The sequence below is a fragment of the Grus americana genome, chromosome 2, assembly GCF_028858705.1.
Source record: "Grus americana isolate bGruAme1 chromosome 2, bGruAme1.mat, whole genome shotgun sequence".
Classification (NCBI taxonomy): Eukaryota; Metazoa; Chordata; class Aves; order Gruiformes; family Gruidae; genus Grus; species Grus americana.
Window position 1 is genome coordinate 159,374,883 of NC_072853.1, and position 21,175 is coordinate 159,396,057.

Here is a 21,175-nt window from a genome sequence, read left to right on the forward strand (position 1 = left end):
GTGTGTCTTACAGTACTGTAGTTAGTCTCATCTGAAAGAAAACATTGTTGTCTTTTCTAAAAGGTGTATCTTCCACGGTGGAATACCAGACAGTAGAGTTGGAACGGGAGCTTGAAAAAGTGAAAAGCAAGAAAACGAATCTAGGTAATTTTTTCTACTGTTTCATGTGGATTGCAGGTTAATAAATGATCCTAAGATGCCATGTTTAGCTTGTAGCAGTCACTTGATTGATTCCAGTTTGTTTTTAACCAAATCTGTGCATTTGCAGTCCTTTCAAATTGTCATTGTTCCTACAGATACATCACATGGAATCATTGCACCTCGCCAACAAACAAATTTAAGAGGGAGTCTGATTTGGATCTTATTTTTAACATAATTTTACAGAAAGTGTTACACCCTTGACTCCCTTGCATGGAGTTCAATAGCACAGTCTTTTCATATATACTGATGTATCTATTATTTGGGATAATCTAAGACATTACTTTCCTCATTGTTTTTGAATTATTTCTGTAGAATTCAGATTGTGTTTAAGAACAGTCAAATAATTCTTAGCAGGTTTTTGTCTTTTAAAACTGAAAAGTGATATTTTTGGTAATGGCAGCCACTCAACAGGAAGCTCCTTATTCAAAGACTTGCAGGATTTTTCATTTATCAGTGTGTTATGTGTAAAACTAAGACTGTGGTAAGAAAAAGGTCATTGAGTTTTCTTTTTAGACATACTACTGATGTCCAGTGAGTCAGCCTTGTCTGTCTTACCTTATAAGAGGAAAATACTATTTAAATATTAGAAATTCCCTTTTGTCCTTTTAGGTCATACTAAAATACATGTGTAAACAGCATAATTTTAAATTCAGTATGTTTTAAACTTTGCAAAACTGCTGTATGCCAGGAAAAAAAAAATGTTACAGTGAAAGATGCCTGTAAACAAAGACATGCAGTAGATTTTTCTGTATGTCTCTGCAGCCTTTCTCCAAAGAGGCTTCATGTTTTTGGCATTGCTTTGTACAGCTCTTCAGGGTGGATATTTTTATTAACTGGTTGGCATCAGTTCAAGATAAGATTATTTTTATTACCTATAGTTATAAGAAGAGTTTATAGATATCTGAATGATTTTTACTTGTTTTATTCTAAGGTGATATACGGTATTAAGCTTCTGTTTTTCTCTTCTGAACAGAACGGCGGAAAAAAGCTTCTGCTTGGGAAAGGAATTTAGTCTATCCAGCTGTTATGATATTGCTACTGATTGAGACAGTAAGCAGTTTTGCTCTCTTTTCTTTTTCTTTTTTCCCAGCAAAAAGTACAAAGAATTCTTCAGTCATTTGGGGGAATAATTTTAAAAGTAAGTGATGTGTCTGTAAGCAACAAGCTTGATATTCTTTTCTTGACCATTTTAAAAGAACTTAACATTGTGAAATCTCGTGAGGATAAATGTATACATTTTAAAAATGTGGAAAACTTTTAAATAACAGGACTGTTTCTACTTCTTTATAGTCCTTCTCGGTCCTCTTAGTTGCTCTCAACATTCTTTACCTGTTGGTTGATGAGACTGCAATGCCAAAGGGATCAGGGGTAAAGTAAACTTCTCTTATGATTTTTATAACTTTTAGTAATGCTTTGAAGCCCTCGCAAAAGTGCAAGAACTTCTGCTTTGATAACATTGAAACCAATGAGCCTCAACTTTCTAGGTTTCGGTCTTGTGCACACATAAATGTTTATTACATGTCATGTTATAGTGAGCTACTAATAAAACTAGTCCAGAATCTTTATGAAGATACAGTGATTCAGTAAAGTAAATAAGTAGTCTGGAATTAGCATTTTACTCATGTCTCCTACTTGTATTTGGTCTAGAAATCTTCAGTTTAAGAAGCTATGTTAGAACATTAGAATGCCCCTTAAATACTGAATTGAGAAAAAGCTGTATTTCATCTAAGATGTTAGGTTTTTTGGGCCTGGTAGAAATGAACTTTCGGAAGAGTTGCATGTATCTTTTTAAATTATGCAAAGTGGTTTTTTCCTTGTAGGGGCCTGGAATAGGAAATGCCTCCCTATCCACCTTTGGTTTTGTGGGAGCAGCACTTGAAATCATTTTGATTTTGTATCCTTTCTTTAAGAATTCTGTCTGTTAACAAGTATTCTGTCTAGTTTTCTGGGACACTGGTAATTTACTAAGACACTTGCCTGGAAAGAAGAAAGAGGTGGGTCAGTCCTTCTCAAGCACTCGAAGTCTTTTTGCTTTTGTTTTTTCTTTGGTTCTTGAGACTTTTAGGAGACTGCTGAGAACTTGAGTGAAACTTGCATTCCTTGGAGGTTCCTTTTTCCTTGATTCTCACAGCTATCTTATGGTATCCTCTGTCGTCGGCTTCTACAGTCTTCGTTTTTTTGAAAATTTCACTCCCAGGAAGGATGACACAACTATGACAAAGGTAAGGTTAAGTCGGTGATGGCCCCCTCCTCTCTTTCTTGCCACCCAAGACAAACTGACTCTTTTAGTTAGTAATTGCCCTGAATGGCTCATTTGCAGCGATCAGTATTTGTTTGTAAGCTGCGTAAACACAAACTGGAAGATTTTCAAAACGCTGAATGAGTGGGAAAAAGGATGTGCTCTGTTTAGTTTGGATGGCATCCATTCACTTGTAAAAAGCAGGGAATAGCAGAGCTTGTTAACTAGCTATAGAAAAGTTAGTGAAAGAACTTTTTCAAAGGAAACGTATTGCTAATGAGTAACTTTGATTGTGCTAACTGTACTTCAGGGAGCTTGTTTGAAATCTGAAGAACTTGGTTGCTAGAAGTAATACAGACACAGTAATTCAAATTTGAATAATTAAACTAAGACTGAGGAGATCTATTCAGCAACATTTTGGAGTCTGAGGCTAATTTGACTTTCCACAGTTTAGTGCTAGCTTCAGAATAACAAATGCTGTTACCTAATGTAGAGGAACATGCTTAGGTTTTTGGCAAAATATTCCCGTAGCTGACCAGGAAGGAGTTCAGTAACCAAGGAACAGATGTTCAATTTAATTATTTTTTTCAATGTGTTTCACTGTTTGTTTGTTTTAAAGTAATGGATAAAGGCATTTTTACCATAAATTATTGGAAGTGAGAAAGTAGGTAAACACATAGAATGGTTATAATAGGTAGCAGGGAGTTGGAATGTTCTTAATGTTTTCTGTCGCTTGTTTACAGCACACTAGGAATAGCATAGAAATAAATAGTGAATGCACAAATATCTACCTACTTTTAAGAAGTTTTCTGTTTTTTTCTTTTGAATTCCGATAGAATTAGAGCTGAAGAAAGTGATCCCTTGTGAGAGAAAGTTTCAATTACCCTTTATAAAGGCTTCACAAAAACTAGAGTAAAATCTAACAGCTGTGAATTTTTCGTACTATTTAAAGTAGTCAACAGGCATTCAATTGAAAGGAAGTTCTTTGTTGTAATTTTTTAAATAATGCTAATCCTGCAAGCAGTTGCATACAAAGCTTAAGCTGATATCAGTCATCTATTCTAAGCCCATGGAATGGTTCTTTTATAAAAGTTTGCAGGAATTAAGTAAACAGTTGACACTTTGCAACATGTTAGTTCTGAATTATTTTGAATCTAAGCATATGCAATGCTTCGATTAAAAGCAAATGATTACATATTAGATTTTCTTTTTTTAACTCTTTTCTTGGATCATCTTCCTCTTGTGTAACACCATATGGAGGGGTGTGACAGAAGTAAGCAAGACTAACAATGTTATTGTAAATTGCTTTAGGTTCAGTTTGAAGAATGTAACTTCCAAGAATTCTTTTTCATCTTGACCACTGGTGTTCATTTTCTTTTTTTTTGTCCCCCTTCAACAACCCCATTTTTAATTTAAATGCTGTTTGTCATTTTCAAACAGATCATTGGAAACTGTGTCTCAATCTTGGTGCTGAGCTCTGCTTTGCCAGTGATGTCAAGGACACTGGGTAAGCAAAATGGAAGTATAAAACATTGTGATAAAAGATGTTTAATGGAGTTTAAAAAAAAACCACCAGGAAAAAAGCACAGCCTGTAGCTGTACCTTTCATAGTACATATTTAATTTGCCATCACTTTCAAGAGAAAGACCATATATGTGTGGCCTTCTTTTCTACACCAATATGAGCTGTTGAACATACATTCTGTATACATGAACTGCAGAACATACGTTCTAAATAAAAAGATGCTAAGCATTTTCTAGAGAATATATTCTTTTAAAAAGGTAGGTCAGACTTTAAACTTAAAACAGGAGATGGTGAGAAGAATAGATATGGAGACTGCTGCTTCAGGGTACTATAAAATAATTTCATGTTCACTGTGAAATTACAGTGCTCAGTTTTTGTGAAAAAATACATTTAGGGATTTCAGGTATAAAATTTGAGATAATGTTGAATGCAAATGTCTTTTTAAAAACAGTTAATGACTGCCGATTAAAAATTTAAATTAAATGATACCAGGCCACTTTCATTTTCCTTAAAATAATCTGCTTGCATTCTTTGTTACTTCAATTTTCAAATATAAAAATTTGGAATCCAGCATAGTAGAAATGAAGAAGTTCTGATTTTGTTGTTACGAACTGGCAGTAGCGTTTGATTTGGAAAAATTATTTTAACCACTTGGAAAGACAAGATATTTTGTATCTTCACTTTGTTTAATTAGGTAATCTTCAACTTGAATTCTTGAAGTTCAATTGCAAGGCCATTGCATGTTTAGGTGCTGCAGAATACTTGTAGCTAATGTTAATTTCATTGGGAACATGAAACGGAGCAAAACAAAAATCTTCATCTTGGGCTGTAGAAGTCTTAAGTACAAGCTTAGGAGTTAAGCTCAGGCCCCCAGACCAGTAATGTGTACCCAATAATACTGTAGCTGATTTTTCCACCAGAATACTGTCAAATCAAGGGTAGTTAATGTTTTCTGGTAAACTATACTGTATATTTTCATGCTGTGTATATCTACAGATTATGAGTTTTATTAGATTTACTAGATCATTTCTCTAGCAAAAAACCCTGTAATTCATTTTGGAGGGTTGAATCTTAAAATACACATTCTAGAGCTCATGTTTTAAAAATCTGTAGTAAAACTTCACAGAAATGCAAAGGAATAATTCAAGTATTTAAAGCAATGCAGTTTTAAAATATAGTCAGTACATAAAGATCTTAGTAGTACACTAGTTCTAGCACTTAGAGTAAGATGTTATGTTGAAAAATTAGTGGGTTAGAGTAGAATTTTAACATTAGTATTGTGTCCACTAAGTTACTGCATTCATCATTTAAAAAATAAAATAAAATCATTGTTAACGATCTGAGATTAACAGTTGATAATAAACGGATTCTGTGGAAATAAGTATACGTGCTGGGTGCATTGTTCTTTCATAGGAAACAGATTAATGGTAAACTCCCTTAAAAAAAAGACTAACAAATGAAATTCCTGAATAGTTTGCCATAGAGATAAATAAAAGAAGAAAAAAGATGGAACAATTAACACACAGCTAACAAATGCACAGTCACAGCTGTCCAAACAGGATTAATAGAGTGTATTAGAGTACAGTGAGTCATGTGGGGCTTTGCAAAAATATCAACATGTGTTGCACTACATGCTACTGCCCTGTGGCACTGAATAGATGAAAAGAAATAAATGTTAAGCAGGTTCATAGGCTTTTCACTTCATTAAAAAAACAAGTTTCTAGACTATACAGAAGAGACCAGACTTTATCATTATGGGAAAGGTAAAAAAGCAAAAGTTTATCTAATATATATACTGACCCTTTTCAAGTTTTAAAAATGGAAATAAGAGAATTTTTTGATGTGTTTTCATAGCATTCTCATTAAATATGTAGGTGGTGGATGTCTCTCATCTGTCATTCTTTTAGTAAAAACTTCCCTGAAGTTCTAAAAGAAGTTAACTCATCTTTTCCAGAACTTTTCAGCCTTTTAGTAGTCCTTCTTGAAACAAGTTTCCCACCAGCACAATATTGCTAACCACTGTGAAACAAATGGGGAACAGAGCGCTTAATAGCCAGGAATATAGAAACAAGGAATTGTAAACAAAAGTGAATTTTCTAATATACAAAAGCATTCCTAGAATTCTTCTGTTGATTATTATGGTGAAGTAAATAGTGACTTAAAACTTACTTGTATGTACAATCTAATAACGCGGGGGTTGGTTTGTTTGTTTTTTTTAATCTGAATCTTTAATATTTTATTTGGTGAATTTTCACCAACTTTAACTGGACACAGATATATATCCAATAGAGATGTAGCTTGCTGTTCAGTTACTGAGTAGTCTTTCAAATTGCAGCCTTGGGAATTTTTTTCTGTGGGCTTCGATACTTCTGTAAGGCAGTCAGCAAAAGCTTTTTAACCTCTTCTCCCTCAAACTTACAAAGCAATAGTGTCAGATTTCTTTTTCTGATGAGCAGTGAGGTTTTTTTATTTGTAAGAGGAAAATGAATGTAACTTGTGGAAAATATTTTTCCCCACCCTAACAGAAGTGTTGGGCTTCATTTTTGTTTGTCCTTGTAACGCCTGCTTTATCACTAGCTATTCTTCTGAATCCCTGTCAAGGAGTATTTTTGCTTTTCCAGAGGACTCTTTACTCAGTGCTCTCCCTGTTTGGTTTCTTTTCTTTTAAAGATCTGGAAGCCTATACATTCAAACTCGACTTTCTTAATTTTCTTGTAGCTCTGCAGTTTGACTAAAACACTCTCTGCTGCTTCGAAAATGTTCTTAAGGAGACTGTTTGGCTTCAAGCGTGACAGCAGCTCCGTGTTTATCACCCTTCATCTGTTTACCAGTTGATTCAGTCAGCCAGTTTCTTCTTCTTGTGCTAAGACCTTCTGTGCTCTTTTGATATTTCTCCCTGCTTCTCTTGCTATTTTGATAAGCCTCAGGTTTTCTGTGGTGGGTTTTTTCTTTATCCTTTAAAAATTCTTCTTTTCATTTTAGCATGTTTTTCTTAGATATTTGACTGAATATAAGAAGCATCGTGTACCTTTTAACATTGTGATAGCTGGCTGTAAGTCTCGGGTATCGAGGCACAATGAGATTCGTAAGCGCCAGGCTTACCTTCCTTTCAGGGGTAACTGACCCTTAATTTGGTCTCTCTTCATTTATTATCACTGAAGTCATGATTAAATGCCCCCCAACCCTTTTAAAATAAGATGAGAGAAAACTCATTTCCAGGAACTTCAGAGCCAGGGTTATTTTCTGATTGCCTGGTTTTCTGCTGCTATTTTAGTTCTGGGGTGAGCTGTTGGTCTCAACTGTGAGAGCGCATATCACACTGAGGTCATCTGTGCCAAAAGTTTTTTGGGAATATAATGGCTCATCAATCCTAGACCACTGTTATTTGGGTATCATCTCAGTGTTCTGCCCTTTATTCAGTGCAGTCCTTGATGTAGATCTGGCAAAGGAGCAACCTGTGGTTGATTCTTCCTCTTCTGCCTTCTGGGGTGGACCCTATAGCTTGTAGACGCTTCCACATTTTGGAAAAAATTTGCTCGCTTAGCTTTAGTGATTGACTGGCCTTTGATCAGCGCAAAGCCCGAGTGTCAGTGTTACGGGGTTTGCTGTGAAGCCGACCTGTCAGCACTATCTTTCAGCCAAACTCTTTTCCTTCTGTGCAAATGCTCTGTGGCTGCAGTGGTGGGTAGATCTAGGAGAAAAGCTGCAGTTGGCAAGATGTCTTTAAACTTTGGTTTCAAAAGCAGCAGCTCTGAAAAAACACTTACAAAGGCTTAGTGTTTACTAGATGGTGATGTGGCTGTCATGGAAAGACTTTTTGCTACCTGTGGTTTTTAATAAGAAAGCCCACAATGCATTTCATCCTTCTCTGGGATAGATAAAGATTTCATAGAAACCAAGATTTCAAGCAGTTTTTGTACTTATACTGATTTTTTCCTAATTATTTATTGAAATTATAAAAGCAAAATTCTTATTTAGAATAAACAGTTTACTTCAGCTCACATTATTCAAGCATTTTACTAGGAAACTTAAGAAACATTTTGACAGATAAGTGTGTCTTAGTTTTAAAGTGGTCCATGAAGGGGAAAATAGCCTTGAGAAGATTGTCTTGTGTGTTTAACCATGTGTCTTAGTGTGCTGTCTGAAAGAAATTTGCTTCCATATGTAAAAAGTAATAGAATGAAATTTTTGTGTTTCTTAAAAAGCATAATCAAGATTTTGATGTAAATCTTCAATGCAATGTTAACAGGAATCACCAGATTTGATCTGCTTGGAGACTTCGGAAGGTTTAACTGGCTGGGAAACTTCTATATTGTGTTATCTTACAACTTGCTCTTTGCTATCATGACCACGTTGTGTCTGGTCAGAAAGTTCACTTCTGCTGTGCGAGAAGAGCTCCTGAAGGCATTAGGTAATACAGCGCTGAAAATTTAGTTTGTACTTTAACATTTCCTTTCTCTGGCATTGATGCTTCGGTGTGTCGCTGTTAAAGTTCTGATACAACTCACAGAAAACTTTTTTTTTGCTGGAAGTTTCTATAAGTTAAGGTGAGAATGCATAGCTTTGTGTTATTTTTTGAAGAGTTGAGAACTAATGTACAATGTTGACTTTAATGATACGTTCATGTATTTATTGATCTGCAGTTAGATTTTCAGCTCTTAGAGAGCACAGAAACATTCTCATTGCTACTGAGCAATTATTCCAAAATAAAAATTTAACTTGTATGGGGGTTGGATTTTTTTCTGTTTCCTTTAAAGCAACTTTCTACTTCCCTAAAAATAATGGAAGTCTTAGCTGCTTTCTTGTGATGCTTTTATTTGAGTGCTACATGTTCAGAAAGTCTTTGTACAGAATATGCAGACTCTTAGTAACTGGCTGAGTAAAATCTGTACTTGCTAGAATCAAAATTTTATTCAAATTGTGCACTCATGTTTCTTGGCCATAGAAGAAAGATTTGAAACATATTTGAAACTAAGAGGATAAAACATACATGTTTAGTAACTGTGGTGTTACTACATCTTATCTTTACTAATTAATGAAGCTCCTTACTCTTTAGAACCCTAGAGTAGTATTTGCTTAAATTGAGAGGAGTAATGGTGAAACCGCAGTGTTTATAGCTGTGGATTCAGTTCGTAGTGTCTAAAAGGTACCTGTGTTAGTTTTCACCCATCACTGCTTCCCAGAATTGTGACCCTGGTAGACAAAATCCATGCACTTCCTAGAGTGCAACCTCTACTGGCGGCAATTAAATTAAAATCAGACCTACTAAATAGGGAAATACATCATGACTGATAGGGTAGGATTAAAACAAGCTATTCTGTGACTTTTTTTATATTGAGTTTTGAAGCTCCAGGGGAACAGATTAGTGGGCCAGGGGTGTGTAAATCTGTCCATTGATATTTTTACTGAAAATCTTCTCAGAGAAGTTCCACTGTTGATTGAGACAGATACATGATACAAGTATGATGTATTTGACATTATCCCCCAGCTTTTAGTTAAGGTTATTTTATGAGAAGACCTTGGTTCATCTCTTTCAGTTGACTTGCATAATCCTTTTTTTTTTTTTGTGCAATTGTTTTGACTGTAAAGAGATGACTTTGTGTAATGTAATGGCTGTTGCAGAGCTCTGAAGGAAAGAAATTAGCATCAGTCAGCATGGTCTTATAGCAACAGGTCTGGTAAAACTTCAAAGTTTCTGTCTTAAAGCAAATGATATAAAAAATTTATCTTGATAATTTGTGGCACATTACTGTATTAAACATATAGTGTTAAATCTGCTTTCAACAACCTTCAAAATGCAGGTGTGGTAGGATAATGGTCATTGGATGGCATCAGTCTAGTGGATTTTTTAGGGATTTGTTTGGCCTCTTGCTATCACATATTGTGTGATTTTTGTGATCAAAATGGAGAAGCAAAGTAATTGGCAAAAGGTTTGCATTTGACACAAGCAGGGAGTTATAAATTCCAAAGAGCACAAATTCCTGACAAAATCTGGGTTTTCTTTCAACGCTATGCCTAACAGTGTCACGTGGAATGAATTCAAAGAACAAGAACCAAAGTTTGTGTGCTTGTTCATCCGCCAAGCTGAAAACAAGAGGTTGGTGGAGTGTCATAGGTAATTAGTGGAAAGTCAAGTCCTGCTGCAGACCTGTGACCAAAAGAATTCATGTGTTACTGGGACTTACAAATAATACAATATTGAGTAGATTTGGGGGTTTTTTTTTGTTAGTGCAGTCAATTTTGGAATTCCAATGATGCAAGAAATTTAACTTGGTACATCATGGCACTTCAGTAAAATGTTCAATGTAGTCTACACTTAATTGACTTGATAGGACACTTCAGAGAAACTGTAGCAAGCAGGGGAGGACTGACAGCATGCCTCTTGTGAATAAAACGTGGTTAAATTTAACATCTTTCCCCGCCTCTCCTCACAAAAGAGTAGTTTTAACACTTGCCTGGGGCAGGATGGGAGACTTTAATGAGCACTCACAGTAGAGAACTGTGCAACAAGAACAAATGGCTGGAAATGGAGATAGATTAATAACGTAGGCCTAAAAATATTATTAGACATATTACCAGTTTAGAGGTGATGTGGTCATCAGCAGTGATCTTGAGATCAGCAATGGATGCTTTTCAGAAAGATGCTATAGTTGAAATATTTTAGGTAATTATTTTTGTCTTTGTAGGTTGACAGGGTAAAGGATTGCAAGTCTTTCTCAGTTCTTAACATCCAAGCAATGTGAAGTTAGGCTTCTCTTGCTTCCATGCTTTGTCAAAGCAGAAGCCTGCTGTGATGGACTTTTCTCACGTAAAACACAACTGAGGGAATTTCCTAGAAGTAATTCTTATCGGAGCTAGAACGTCAGTTCTGGTCTTCAGCCAATGTGAAGCAGAATTTGGTTTGTGTGTATTCTTATGAATAGCTGTATACATGAAACATGAAGAATTTCACTTTTTCCTTATTGCATAATGTTTTGCAGGATTAGATAAACTTCATCTGTCAAACAATCCAAGAGACTCAGAGACAAAGCCATCTGCAAACGGGCATCAGAAAACACTGTGATTAACAATCACCTGCAATCAACAGAGCTGAAAACACCAACCTCATGGCATTCCTGTCATCTCATCGGCATTTTTATATTGATTTTATTTGTTGATAATTGAGGTCCAACCATGTCTCATATTTTGATGCTGTGTGTTTCTGAGGAAGTTAGGTATATCAGATTCTTCTCTTTCCGGTGAACTTTTGGTCTGCTTGGTTATTTCCCAGTAAGTTAATGCAGGAGGTGCCTTGAAGACTGGAAGCTGAAGAGAATAATGCATTCCTTTTTATTTGTTGACAGTCTCATATCTTTAGGTATAAACCTGCTACCATTTGAATGCACAGTACCTCCTGTTTTACACAGACACAGCTATAAAGAATAACTTTGGGACTTGGTTTAAAAAAGAAAAGAAAAAAAAAGAAAAAAAAGATAAACTTGAAGCCGTATATGACCCTTACTGGAAATGTAAACTACCTGGAGTAGGTGTCCTGACAGTGGCTAAACAGTTCCACTGAGAATGTGTTTAAAAATGACAGTAACTGGTAGAGATCCCAGTTCTGTTCATGCTGGATACAGTAGGCTGTTTGTAGGCCGATGTCACGAAGCTTTCCGTTCTTAGCTGCACATGCCAGGTTGCTTTACTGGTAGCCAGACAATGTCTTATTGAGTAGAGTGAAGTACAAGATGAAGATTAACTTCAGTGTTAAATCTGAGCCTAGTATGCTTTGTAAAAAGCTGCGTAGACCTCCTGTCACAGCTCTTACAGTTCTGTAAGCTATTGTGCCACGGAGGTCACTTACCCTACCAAGTACATCCCTGTAAAATTCTTTATGAACTACTGTGTATAAGCAGTACTTGGAATCAATGCAAGTAGCACAGGCCTAGGAGGCTGCAGTTGCAGTTTTTTTACAATCTTCTTTAATTTGAAGTAAATTATTTCTCTGAATTTATACTATAGTTACCAGGATTTCTGTTCGGTGGCATAATCCAGTATCTTTCACTAGCCTGTTTTTTAATGTACACATGAACATGTATATAGGCCTATATGTATAGATATCGTAAATTAAATTCTAAGCTTATAGAGATGACATAGGTGACTTGGTAAGTAAAACTTGTGTGTTCAATCTTGATAGTATGAATTTCTGCGGTGTCACAGTTTAACTGCTCAGAGGCCTTAGATTCAGGATGGCATCGGTGGGTGGTAACACCCTTTTTCTTAGCACTACTGCAGCCTTAGGAGTCCTTTACGCAGTTTATAGTAAAGAAAAAACCCACCAACCAAAACTCAAGTAAGTATTCCAAATCCAGTCGCACATTTTTTTGTCCTGCTCTGCCACGAGTAATCTTCAAACAGCTTGGAATGGGGACACCTTCAGCGTGTGCCTGTTATGTGGCAAGTCAGGTAACATTCCTGTTTATTTCCTGTTTCTGTACAACAAGTCTGTCTGTCTGGAGTTTGGGGTCTTATGCATGATCAAGTGGTGACAACTAACTCTCCGGTGTGGTTCCAAAATAAGATAAACCTTGTGTCAGAAACTCTATGGCTGTTCTCCTGAGATCACTGCTCTTGGCTGTAGGCTTGCTGTTCTGTGTGTGAATGTGAGCTGCTTTGTTTTGTTTGTTGTTTTTTTTTCTTTTTTTTCCCTGGAGTGCTTCAAAAATCAAGGTCTAGTATACAGAAGGATTTCTCAGTTTGGTATTTTGGGTTTTTTTTGTTTTGTTTTTTTCAGCTGCCTTTTCTGACATGAACTAGGCATGATGTAAATACTGCTGTAGTAAATATGCTTGAGAGTTGGGTTTTTTTTTTGTGTGATTAGTATAAGTTCAAGGCTTATTAAAATGAGTATTGATGTGTTGTACTGAGTCTTGGAAGACAAAGTAAAACTGCTTGATTTCACTAAGATTTACAAGCATCTTTTCTGTTGTTTGAGTTTAATGCTGACATTTTGGTGAGAAATCTTTATCTGATGCAGAGTTCTGCAACCAAGAACAGGGAGCTATACTTAAGAGTTGTTTTAAAATGTGTTTACATTTAAAATATTGGGAGATTTATTATCAAGGGCGTCATTCAGGTATTCTCAGAACTTGTAGCCTTATGTATTAGCATTGTAGTTAAAAATAACTGAAATGTATCCACTTGTCCATGCAAGTGGTTGTGTGACCAAAATTGTCTTCATGTCTTAATGGGGCTGGTGAATTGTGGTGTGTGAGGCTAGTTAGCTTTATTAGAATATTTCTATTACAACTTTAAGACAGTTACTGAAATACAGTCTGTGAAACTGAAGAAATTAATTTAAAGAATAACTCTAGGGAGCGTGAACCAGCGTAGGTCTTGCTTTTTGTGCTTTTTTCAGTTGTTAGACTGACACGATGTTTTGGAGAGATGTTTGTCCTGGCATCAGTGACCCAAGAGCATAGAAAGAGGTGGGATTATGTGTGCGTGGCTTCTGAAAGTGAGTGGGGCAGTTAGTTAAATCGAGCGGAGACAGTTCCTGCTGATAAGCACACAAGCTTCAGGCAAGACTTTCAAATTCTCTTTCAAAACAAATGTTACAGCCTTGCTTGTTCCAACCCCTTCTGCTGGATTCGGCAGGCAGCCATGTATGGGTGAAGGCTACATTAGTGAAGATTTTTACACTGAAATTGGGAGGATGATGAAGATGCTGTGTGGTTTCCAAGGTGGCTGAGAAATTCAGAACTACCCTGTGCAACTACTGACAGTGTTTTGTTTTAAAATCAGCTGTTGATATTGTGACACTGTCCACGTTAAAATATGCCTTTGGCCTTGAAAATGACATGCTTATGCAAAACTCCTTTATAGATATGATGCTACTTTCAAATAAATATACTACGTGTAAGATACAGGTCACTATATACTTGTCACAGAAGCATATGGTCACTTAAATACGAGCAACTGGTAATTCATTAATGGATATTGACGATACATTCCTAGTATTTTGACTCATGTAGAGTCAGGTGGTTTATACCTTCAAGGTATATACAGCTGATCTTAGTAACATTAACATGTGCCTCACTTCTTATGAGGCAAAAAGCACATAAATGCTTCCATCCTCAACTAGGTACCACACAAGACCAAAAAATAGATGTAAATTAAGTGTTTTAAACTAGCTGTTTCCTGGCTTTATTCTGTGTTGGTAGCACAATACTAAATGCAGTGGCAGAACTGTAATATTGTGGGATTTCTAAGCGTAAAGCACACATACTTATCACTTTAAGCTAAAAAATAATAGCATTGGTTACTGTACAAGCGACAGTTTTTGCATTCATAGGAAGCTTTGTTTACTGTCTGTAATACGATGTTTATCTTTGGCCCTGTTCCTCCCATACCTTTTACCCTGTTGACTGTTTTAGTGTCATAGAAATTAAAGGATTTGACAAGTTGTTTTCCATGTCTGCTTCCAAAGTACCACTCGAGCATCCCAGAGGCACGGCTGCATGCTGCAGTCCAGCCCGTGCACTGTGTGCTTAATGGGATGACGAGGGGAGCGGCCGCTGCAGAGCGACGCTTTCTCTGGCACATCACGCCACGTGCGAAGGGGGCTGTGGTCCTCCTCTGTCCCACTGGCTCTGTCCTGCTCGCCCGTACGTCTCTGTGGCAGCTGATGCTCCTACTTCGGGTGGTGTGCCCGCTGCTGTGTCGTAAAGGCCCTTTTCTTAGGGAATTTACAATCTAAATGAGAAAGGAATAAGGTAGAAACAAAGAACACTTGGCTTCTTTATGCATGTGACTTTCCTTGAATTTTGGAAGAATGTTCCAGGTTATTTTCCTCTCTCTTTTCCTCCTCATCCAGAAGTGTGATGGGCTGAGGCAGTGCACAGACAGTAGCTGAGCCTTATGCTTAATGGATTTAAGCAGCATCTACAGCTGTGAAATACCAAATACAGGAAGACAGCAAAATCCTGTTGTTTTACATACACTCTGATTTTTAAAATAGCAATTTTTTAAAATCTAGGTAAAGTCATTCAAGCAGAGGCAGTACACTAATGCCATGTTAATAACCTCTTTAAAGAGAAATATGCTTAGTTTTGTTTTAAAAAGTGGTGATGTGAACTGTGAACCTTTAAATGCTGTAGGAAGTAAGGCCCCTTCCCCCCCCTCCGAGTTAGTATTTTGGTTGTTTTAGTGCTGACTTGAGACAATACTGCATACACTAACTTCCCTCCCTAAGCCGTAGATTTCAGGAGCTGAAGTCTTGAGCTCCTGGATATTGAATTTACTGTTGGTAAACTGGCAGGTTATTTCAGTCATGTTAACAGCATCTGAACTTTACAAAAGTGCTGCTTTTGAATTCATCTCGTCAGGGAGAGCAACCTAAGCCAACAGCCATCGCCCGCAGGGTCCTGACATGGATCCCCACACCCCCTCGAGTCCAAGGGAAGTCTGCTGGTGGTGATAACCACTGCCACCTTGTTCTCCCTTGCCTGGTGCCCTTACCTCAGGCAAACTGGCTTTGACGTGGTCGTAAGAAGTTGCGATGCTCCATTTCTGCTCAAGGTGTGAGGTCAGCCCATGGTTTGTCTGTCTGCCACAAGCAGTTGTAGGTGCTGAATCGGGTCAGTTCTGATTGGGATGGCAGACTCTCAGGGTTTCCAGGTGATAGCTGCGCGTGGCCTTGAACTGTAGCTTTTGCTTTCAGCTCCGCTTTGTTGGGGCTAAGAAGTTGCCTGGGATTTTCTGGTCGTAAGTTTCTGTGCAGGCTGTAAGGGATCTCTTACAAGTTTCATTGCAACAGCTAAAGCCTGACAATACCAGTCAGAATCTTGGGAAGGAGAACACATCTGGTGGGGAATTAACACGAAATGGGACTTGCAGAATCCTTGCTGTGCCCGACTGTGTTGGGGAGGGCTGGGGTGGGGAATGACATGGGGCTCACCTGTGCAGACAGTCTGGCTTCCATTCTTTTTCTAGTCAATCTTTAAAATTCCATATTACTAAAAATGTATTTAAAATCCTTAAAGTGATGAAATTCAGGCGCTGATGAAACTTTTTCTAAATCTGACCTTAATTCTTGAAGACATCTAACATCTTGGCTTGCTTTCCTTTTTCATGTTTTCAAGTCATTCGCTATTGGCGAATCATCAGCGTTGATGTTACTAACAGGTCCTCTTCTTGGTGTAGACAAAATGTGAAAGAAGAAGAATCTACATAGATCTGATGTATGATCTGTAAGAATATATACCAGCAGGAAACTGAAATGGGGAGGTTTTTTGAAACGTTTCACAATTGAAGCACCTCAAACTCTGCTTTCAAACATCGAGTCATTAGTATATTGAATTGTGTGTTCTCCAAATATGCCAGGAGCTCACTAACACTGAAACCAACTTAAGTTCTTCTAAAAATCACAGTGCAACAGTATCCTTGACGTTAAATTTATAGAAGCCTGTGAGCTTGTGAAGATGGCTCTTACTTGGTAACAGAAAACCTGAGGATGCTTGCTGGTTCTGTATTAATTACCCTAGATTTCTAAGTAACTCTTTCAGTTTCATTTATTTCTCACAGATTATTGTTTTTATATACATAGCATTAAATGTTTTAACAAATACAGAAGATGACTCCAACCAGGCAAAGTGACAGTGTAAGAAATATCCTGTAAAGGTCGATATCTTGATGTATCTGAATCCAAGCTGTTCAAAAGCTGTATCTGCATTAAGAGCTCACGTAAACGTAGAAACTAGGAAATCCCAGGGCTTAAAGACTTTGGGTGTCCGACTCCTCATCTGCACTGCTGTGAGCACTTGGGGATACTGCTTCTGAATGGCTTTGTAAACGTTTGTTGTATATTAACCTCAAGTGTTGCTCCCCCCCCCCATTTACATTAAGTTTTGTAGTCAGCGTCACTGGATGAAGCTCCTCTTGTGAACACTGCTTTATTTGGCATTCCTCACGTATTAGTGCTGCCATAGATACCAGCTATTGAAGTACCAGGGGACTTGCTTTGATTTTAATGTGTTTCTTTTCCCACATAGTCTCTGCAGAAACATTCCCTAGTTAGAAATGTTCTGCCATTATGAAAATTTTAGTATTTATTCATTTATTTGTGCTTGATCTGTTTTTTACCACTAGATTCCATTAAAACAATCCTGTTAGATTGTAGCAAATTACGAAGAGCCCATATAAGTTTGAATTAGGAGTGAGATGGTTTAGCCATTGCATATATACGTGCTTTTAACTTTCCATAGCGTGAGGCAACTGGCCCACTTCTTGGTGAGAGAGCAACGTGCTCGTACAGCTGATTTGAGCCCATGCCGATGGCAGTTGCTCCGGAGTAGCTGACGTACCGTGGGACCGCTCTTCAGTTCTCTTGTGATTTGTAGAGGGAGGCTGCAGCTCTTGATGTGCCTCGCTGCCCGCCTTGACTGGAGATGGAGACGCATTGTTCGGGTGCGTCCGCAGTGTGTAACTTTCTCATGATTTGATCAAAGTCAGACTTTGGTGCCAAGGTAAGGCTCTTCACGTGTGTTTTCTGTTCCTCTTGTATTTCACACGTAGGCGTGTTTTTTGGACCTTTTCTCTCCATGTAAAATGATCATTTGGAAAAGCAGCGTGATGGTGGCACCTGTATTGTGAATACAATGGTTCTGCTTAAATGCTTAAGGAGAAAATTAACTGGTGCGTGACTTCTGTTTTCCCCCAACCATAATTTTCCCAGTCCGGGTCAAAATTAGATTCACAAAATCTGTGCGAGTAACTTTCTTCTCCCTGGCTTTGTATAGCAAAACAAACTTGAGTCACGTTTCATTTTTTTTTTTTTTAAAGGTAGATTTCAAAGTATTTTTGTCTTATTTGGCCTGACTCCTCCTACTGTAATACAAATGGATAGAAAATGAAGATACATTTGGGTCATGGATTTGAAATGTTTTGATTTGAAATTTGAAAAAAGTGTATGAAACACGTTCACAAAAAAATACGGCTGGATTTCCTTTACTTTCTTGTGGGGTTTGGAACCCAACCCTGTGTTACCTCAACAGAAAACACACATCGCTCTTGTCTTCACGAAGCTTTGTCTCTAAAATTTCCGCTGAGGAGAGAGAGTGTTCTTAGAGTGCTGCTGGCCACCTCGTACCTGGGATCAGCTTCACGTGGACTTGGGTGACGTGACCATAAAAACACAGTTTGGAACTAGTGTTTCTATGGGTGCTGCTGCTGCTGGCGCTGTGGTGTTCTGTCGTGCACTTTCGGGTCTTTCACTGCAACGTTACTGGTTAAGATTTTGGTTTACACAAAAAGAGACGCACAATCTGTACTGTGTGTGAGGCTGAGAGATGTTGAATGGAATCGGCGGTTCCCTCTTGGTCCCGTTGGTGCTTAAGGCTTTGTAAACTCTGCAGTCTTGAACAGCTGATGGTTCTTTCACGTGGATGTATCTTGGACCAAGGGAAAAATTATGCTTTTAGTCTTACTTTAATCAGAACAATTCTCTGTGTACATACCTTCTCCCCACCAAACCCTTCCTGGTCTATTTTAGGTCATTCAGAAATATGTTTTATAATGTTCTCGATTGTAGATACTTTGCTGTGTTACAAAACTAAATGCAAATACTTGCCGCCTTAGGTTGAATTTTTTTGTGAAAAGCAGTGGTCATGTGTCTTTTCCTCTGTTTGAAGTGTTACACTGAATGGTTTTGTAGGAAGATTTTTTTTTAACTGTGCTTTCAATAAAGTTAAAGTGTGATTCGTAGTGGGGTTTTGCTTCTTTTTTTTTTTTAAGCAATGAAAAAAAAAAAAATCTCTGTGGCATTCTAAATTATCCTGTCAGTAGTTGGTGTGAATAGTTGGATTCCCCTTTCTTCTCCCCTGCCCCTTTAAACTGCTTTCGAGATTCCCAGATGGTCAGGTTTTTAAAGTATGTGAGGTATGGTCTGTGATGGAGATTCCTGTATGATCAGAGGCATTACAGCCCTGCGTTTGAGAGGTGCACCATTAATTTCATGCCTCTGCTTTAGGCAAGTGGGGTGTGTTTACAGAAGAGTATAGGATCGTCATGTATAAGTCCTTTTCAATAGAGGGGCAGTTTTTATATATTAAAAACCTGACTGCTATGTTTCCTAAACTATTTGAAACTTAAACAGCTTCAGACTTTCCATTTCATGGGAGATTTTAGGCTGTTTTTAAAGCTCAAGAGTCATGTGGCTGGAGGGAACCTGGAGACGCCCGATCCGTCCAGCTGCGGGGGACCAAACATGCTGACCTTATTGGCTGGTGTTTCACCGCCTGGCAGGGACGACCTGTGTTGGGAATTCTGAACTATCTCTGGGCAGCATTTTCCAGTCTCTAATTGTCCAAGATTTCCTAAATGTCAAATGTGAATGGCCCTTGTTGTGCTTCAAGCATTAACTTGGTTCTCAAACATTCATGGTAAGACAAGTCTTCCTGCTTGCATTGGCTTTTTCCACGCCTGAAAGGTTACATTTCCCTTTATCTCCTACATAAAAGCGAACCCCTGTTCCCTCAACTGTTTTATGCAGGCCTCTCATCATCCTTTTTGCTGCCTGTGGGGACCCTCATGTGCTTCTAGAAACACAGAGCGTGGAACTGGACACAGAAACTTCCAAACTTGAGCCCTTACACCACATCATGTCTTAAGGTTTCTTACTGCAATGTCATTCATTCACACTGAACTTGTGTTCTCAAGTATATTTCTGGATGTCTTCCTACAGAAAGTCTCTATACTGCTAGATATGCAATATGTGAGTCATCTCATACATGGGGTTATTCCTACAGAGGTGTATATTTTGCACTTTAATTTTCTGTGACACTGCATTTTCTGCTTCATCTGCAGGACTGTATCCTGTTACAGAAATGAACTGAATTGGCTTGATGTGGTTCTCCTCTTGGCAAATCCCATGTCAAATACTACTACTTTTGCAGTAGTTTGTACCAGTGGGTTTTTTTTCTGGAAAATGAAGTGAAACTAATGTCAGCATGTCCCAAGGATCTCCTGCCTCCTTCCCGGTTTCAAGGTCTATCAATTCCTAGTCCTCTGGAGTGTCACACGTTCCCCACGAGTTCTTGGAGAGCGAGAGCCCTGCAGGTACAGTCTGGCTGCCCAAAAGCAGAGTTGATCAGCAGCCCGTCTGTGAAAGGCTTTTCACCCAAGGATTCTCTAACACAGCCTTTCCCGCTTCAGCTTAAGCCTGTGAGCCCATACGCTGTGGTGAGCACCTCGCTTGATGCAGGACACAACTGGACCTTGTCAGCATTATTTGGAAGCTCTCTATCGCTTCTGTAATGGATCAGTTACTGCCTTTTTATGCAAAGTGGATTTTTTTACCTCGATAAGTTGCCACTTAATTTTTTTTAGCTTCTGACTTTTATCTTTGTGCTCATACTTTTCTTATAAATGATCTGTCATGGCCTGCTGTGGTTTCAGCAATGCATAGCAGAAAAGTCATAACCATGTTTTTGTCTTTTGAAAGGGGGTCAAGTACTTACTGGTTCCATGGCAGATGAAGTGTCCAGGGCACTCTCCATCGTCTTTGAGAAGTCCTGGCAGTCCGGTGAAGTTCCCGCCGATGGGAAGAGGGGGAACATAACCCCCATTTTTAAGAAGGGTAAAAAGGAAGACCCAGGGAACTACAGGTCGGTCAGTCTCACCTCCGTGCCTGGTAAGATTCTGGAGCAGACCCTCCTGGAGACTATGCTCAGGCACATGGAAAACAAGGAGGTGATTGGTGACAGCCAACACGGCTTCACTAGGGGCAAATCGTGCCTGACAACCTTGGTGGCCTTCTGTGATGGGGTTACGGCATCGGTGGATAAGGGAAGGACAACTGACGTCCTCTACCTGGACTTGTGCAAGGCATTGGACACTGTCCCGCATGTGACATCCTGGTCTCTAAACTGGAGAGACATAGATTCGATGGATGAACCCGGTGGATAAGGAATTGGCTGGATGGTCGCACTCAAAAGAGTTGTGGTCAACGGCTCAATGTCCAAGTGGAGAACAGTGACAAGTGGCATCCCTCAGGGGTCGGTACTGGGACCGGCACTGTTCAACATCTTTGTCAGCAACATGGACAGTGGGATTGAGTGCACCCTCAGCAAGTTTGCCGACAACACCAAGCTGTGTGGTGTGGTCGAGACGCTGGAGGGAAGGGATGCCATGCAGAGGGACCTTGACAGGCTGGAGAGGTGGGCCCATGAGAAC

The 21,175-nt window shown here is 38.5% G+C and overlaps 1 protein-coding gene across 2 annotated transcripts in view; it reads left to right on the forward strand.

The window, feature by feature from the left end:
- LMBR1 (limb development membrane protein 1) overlaps positions 1–18,704 on the forward strand; it is a 76,179-nt gene extending 57,475 nt beyond the window's left edge. For both annotated transcript variants that reach the window (XM_054814498.1, XM_054814499.1), the window contains 8 exons: positions 64–144; positions 1,175–1,251; positions 1,492–1,569; positions 2,022–2,095; positions 2,333–2,423; positions 3,881–3,947; positions 8,214–8,375; positions 10,945–18,704. In XM_054814498.1, the coding sequence (XP_054670473.1) occupies positions 64–144; positions 1,175–1,251; positions 1,492–1,569; positions 2,022–2,095; positions 2,333–2,423; positions 3,881–3,947; positions 8,214–8,375; positions 10,945–11,027 (713 nt within the window). In that variant the 3' untranslated portion in view covers positions 11,028–18,704. The remainder of the gene's footprint in view (positions 1–63; positions 145–1,174; positions 1,252–1,491; positions 1,570–2,021; positions 2,096–2,332; positions 2,424–3,880; positions 3,948–8,213; positions 8,376–10,944) is intronic.
- The last annotated feature ends 2,471 nt before the right edge of the window (positions 18,705–21,175 follow it).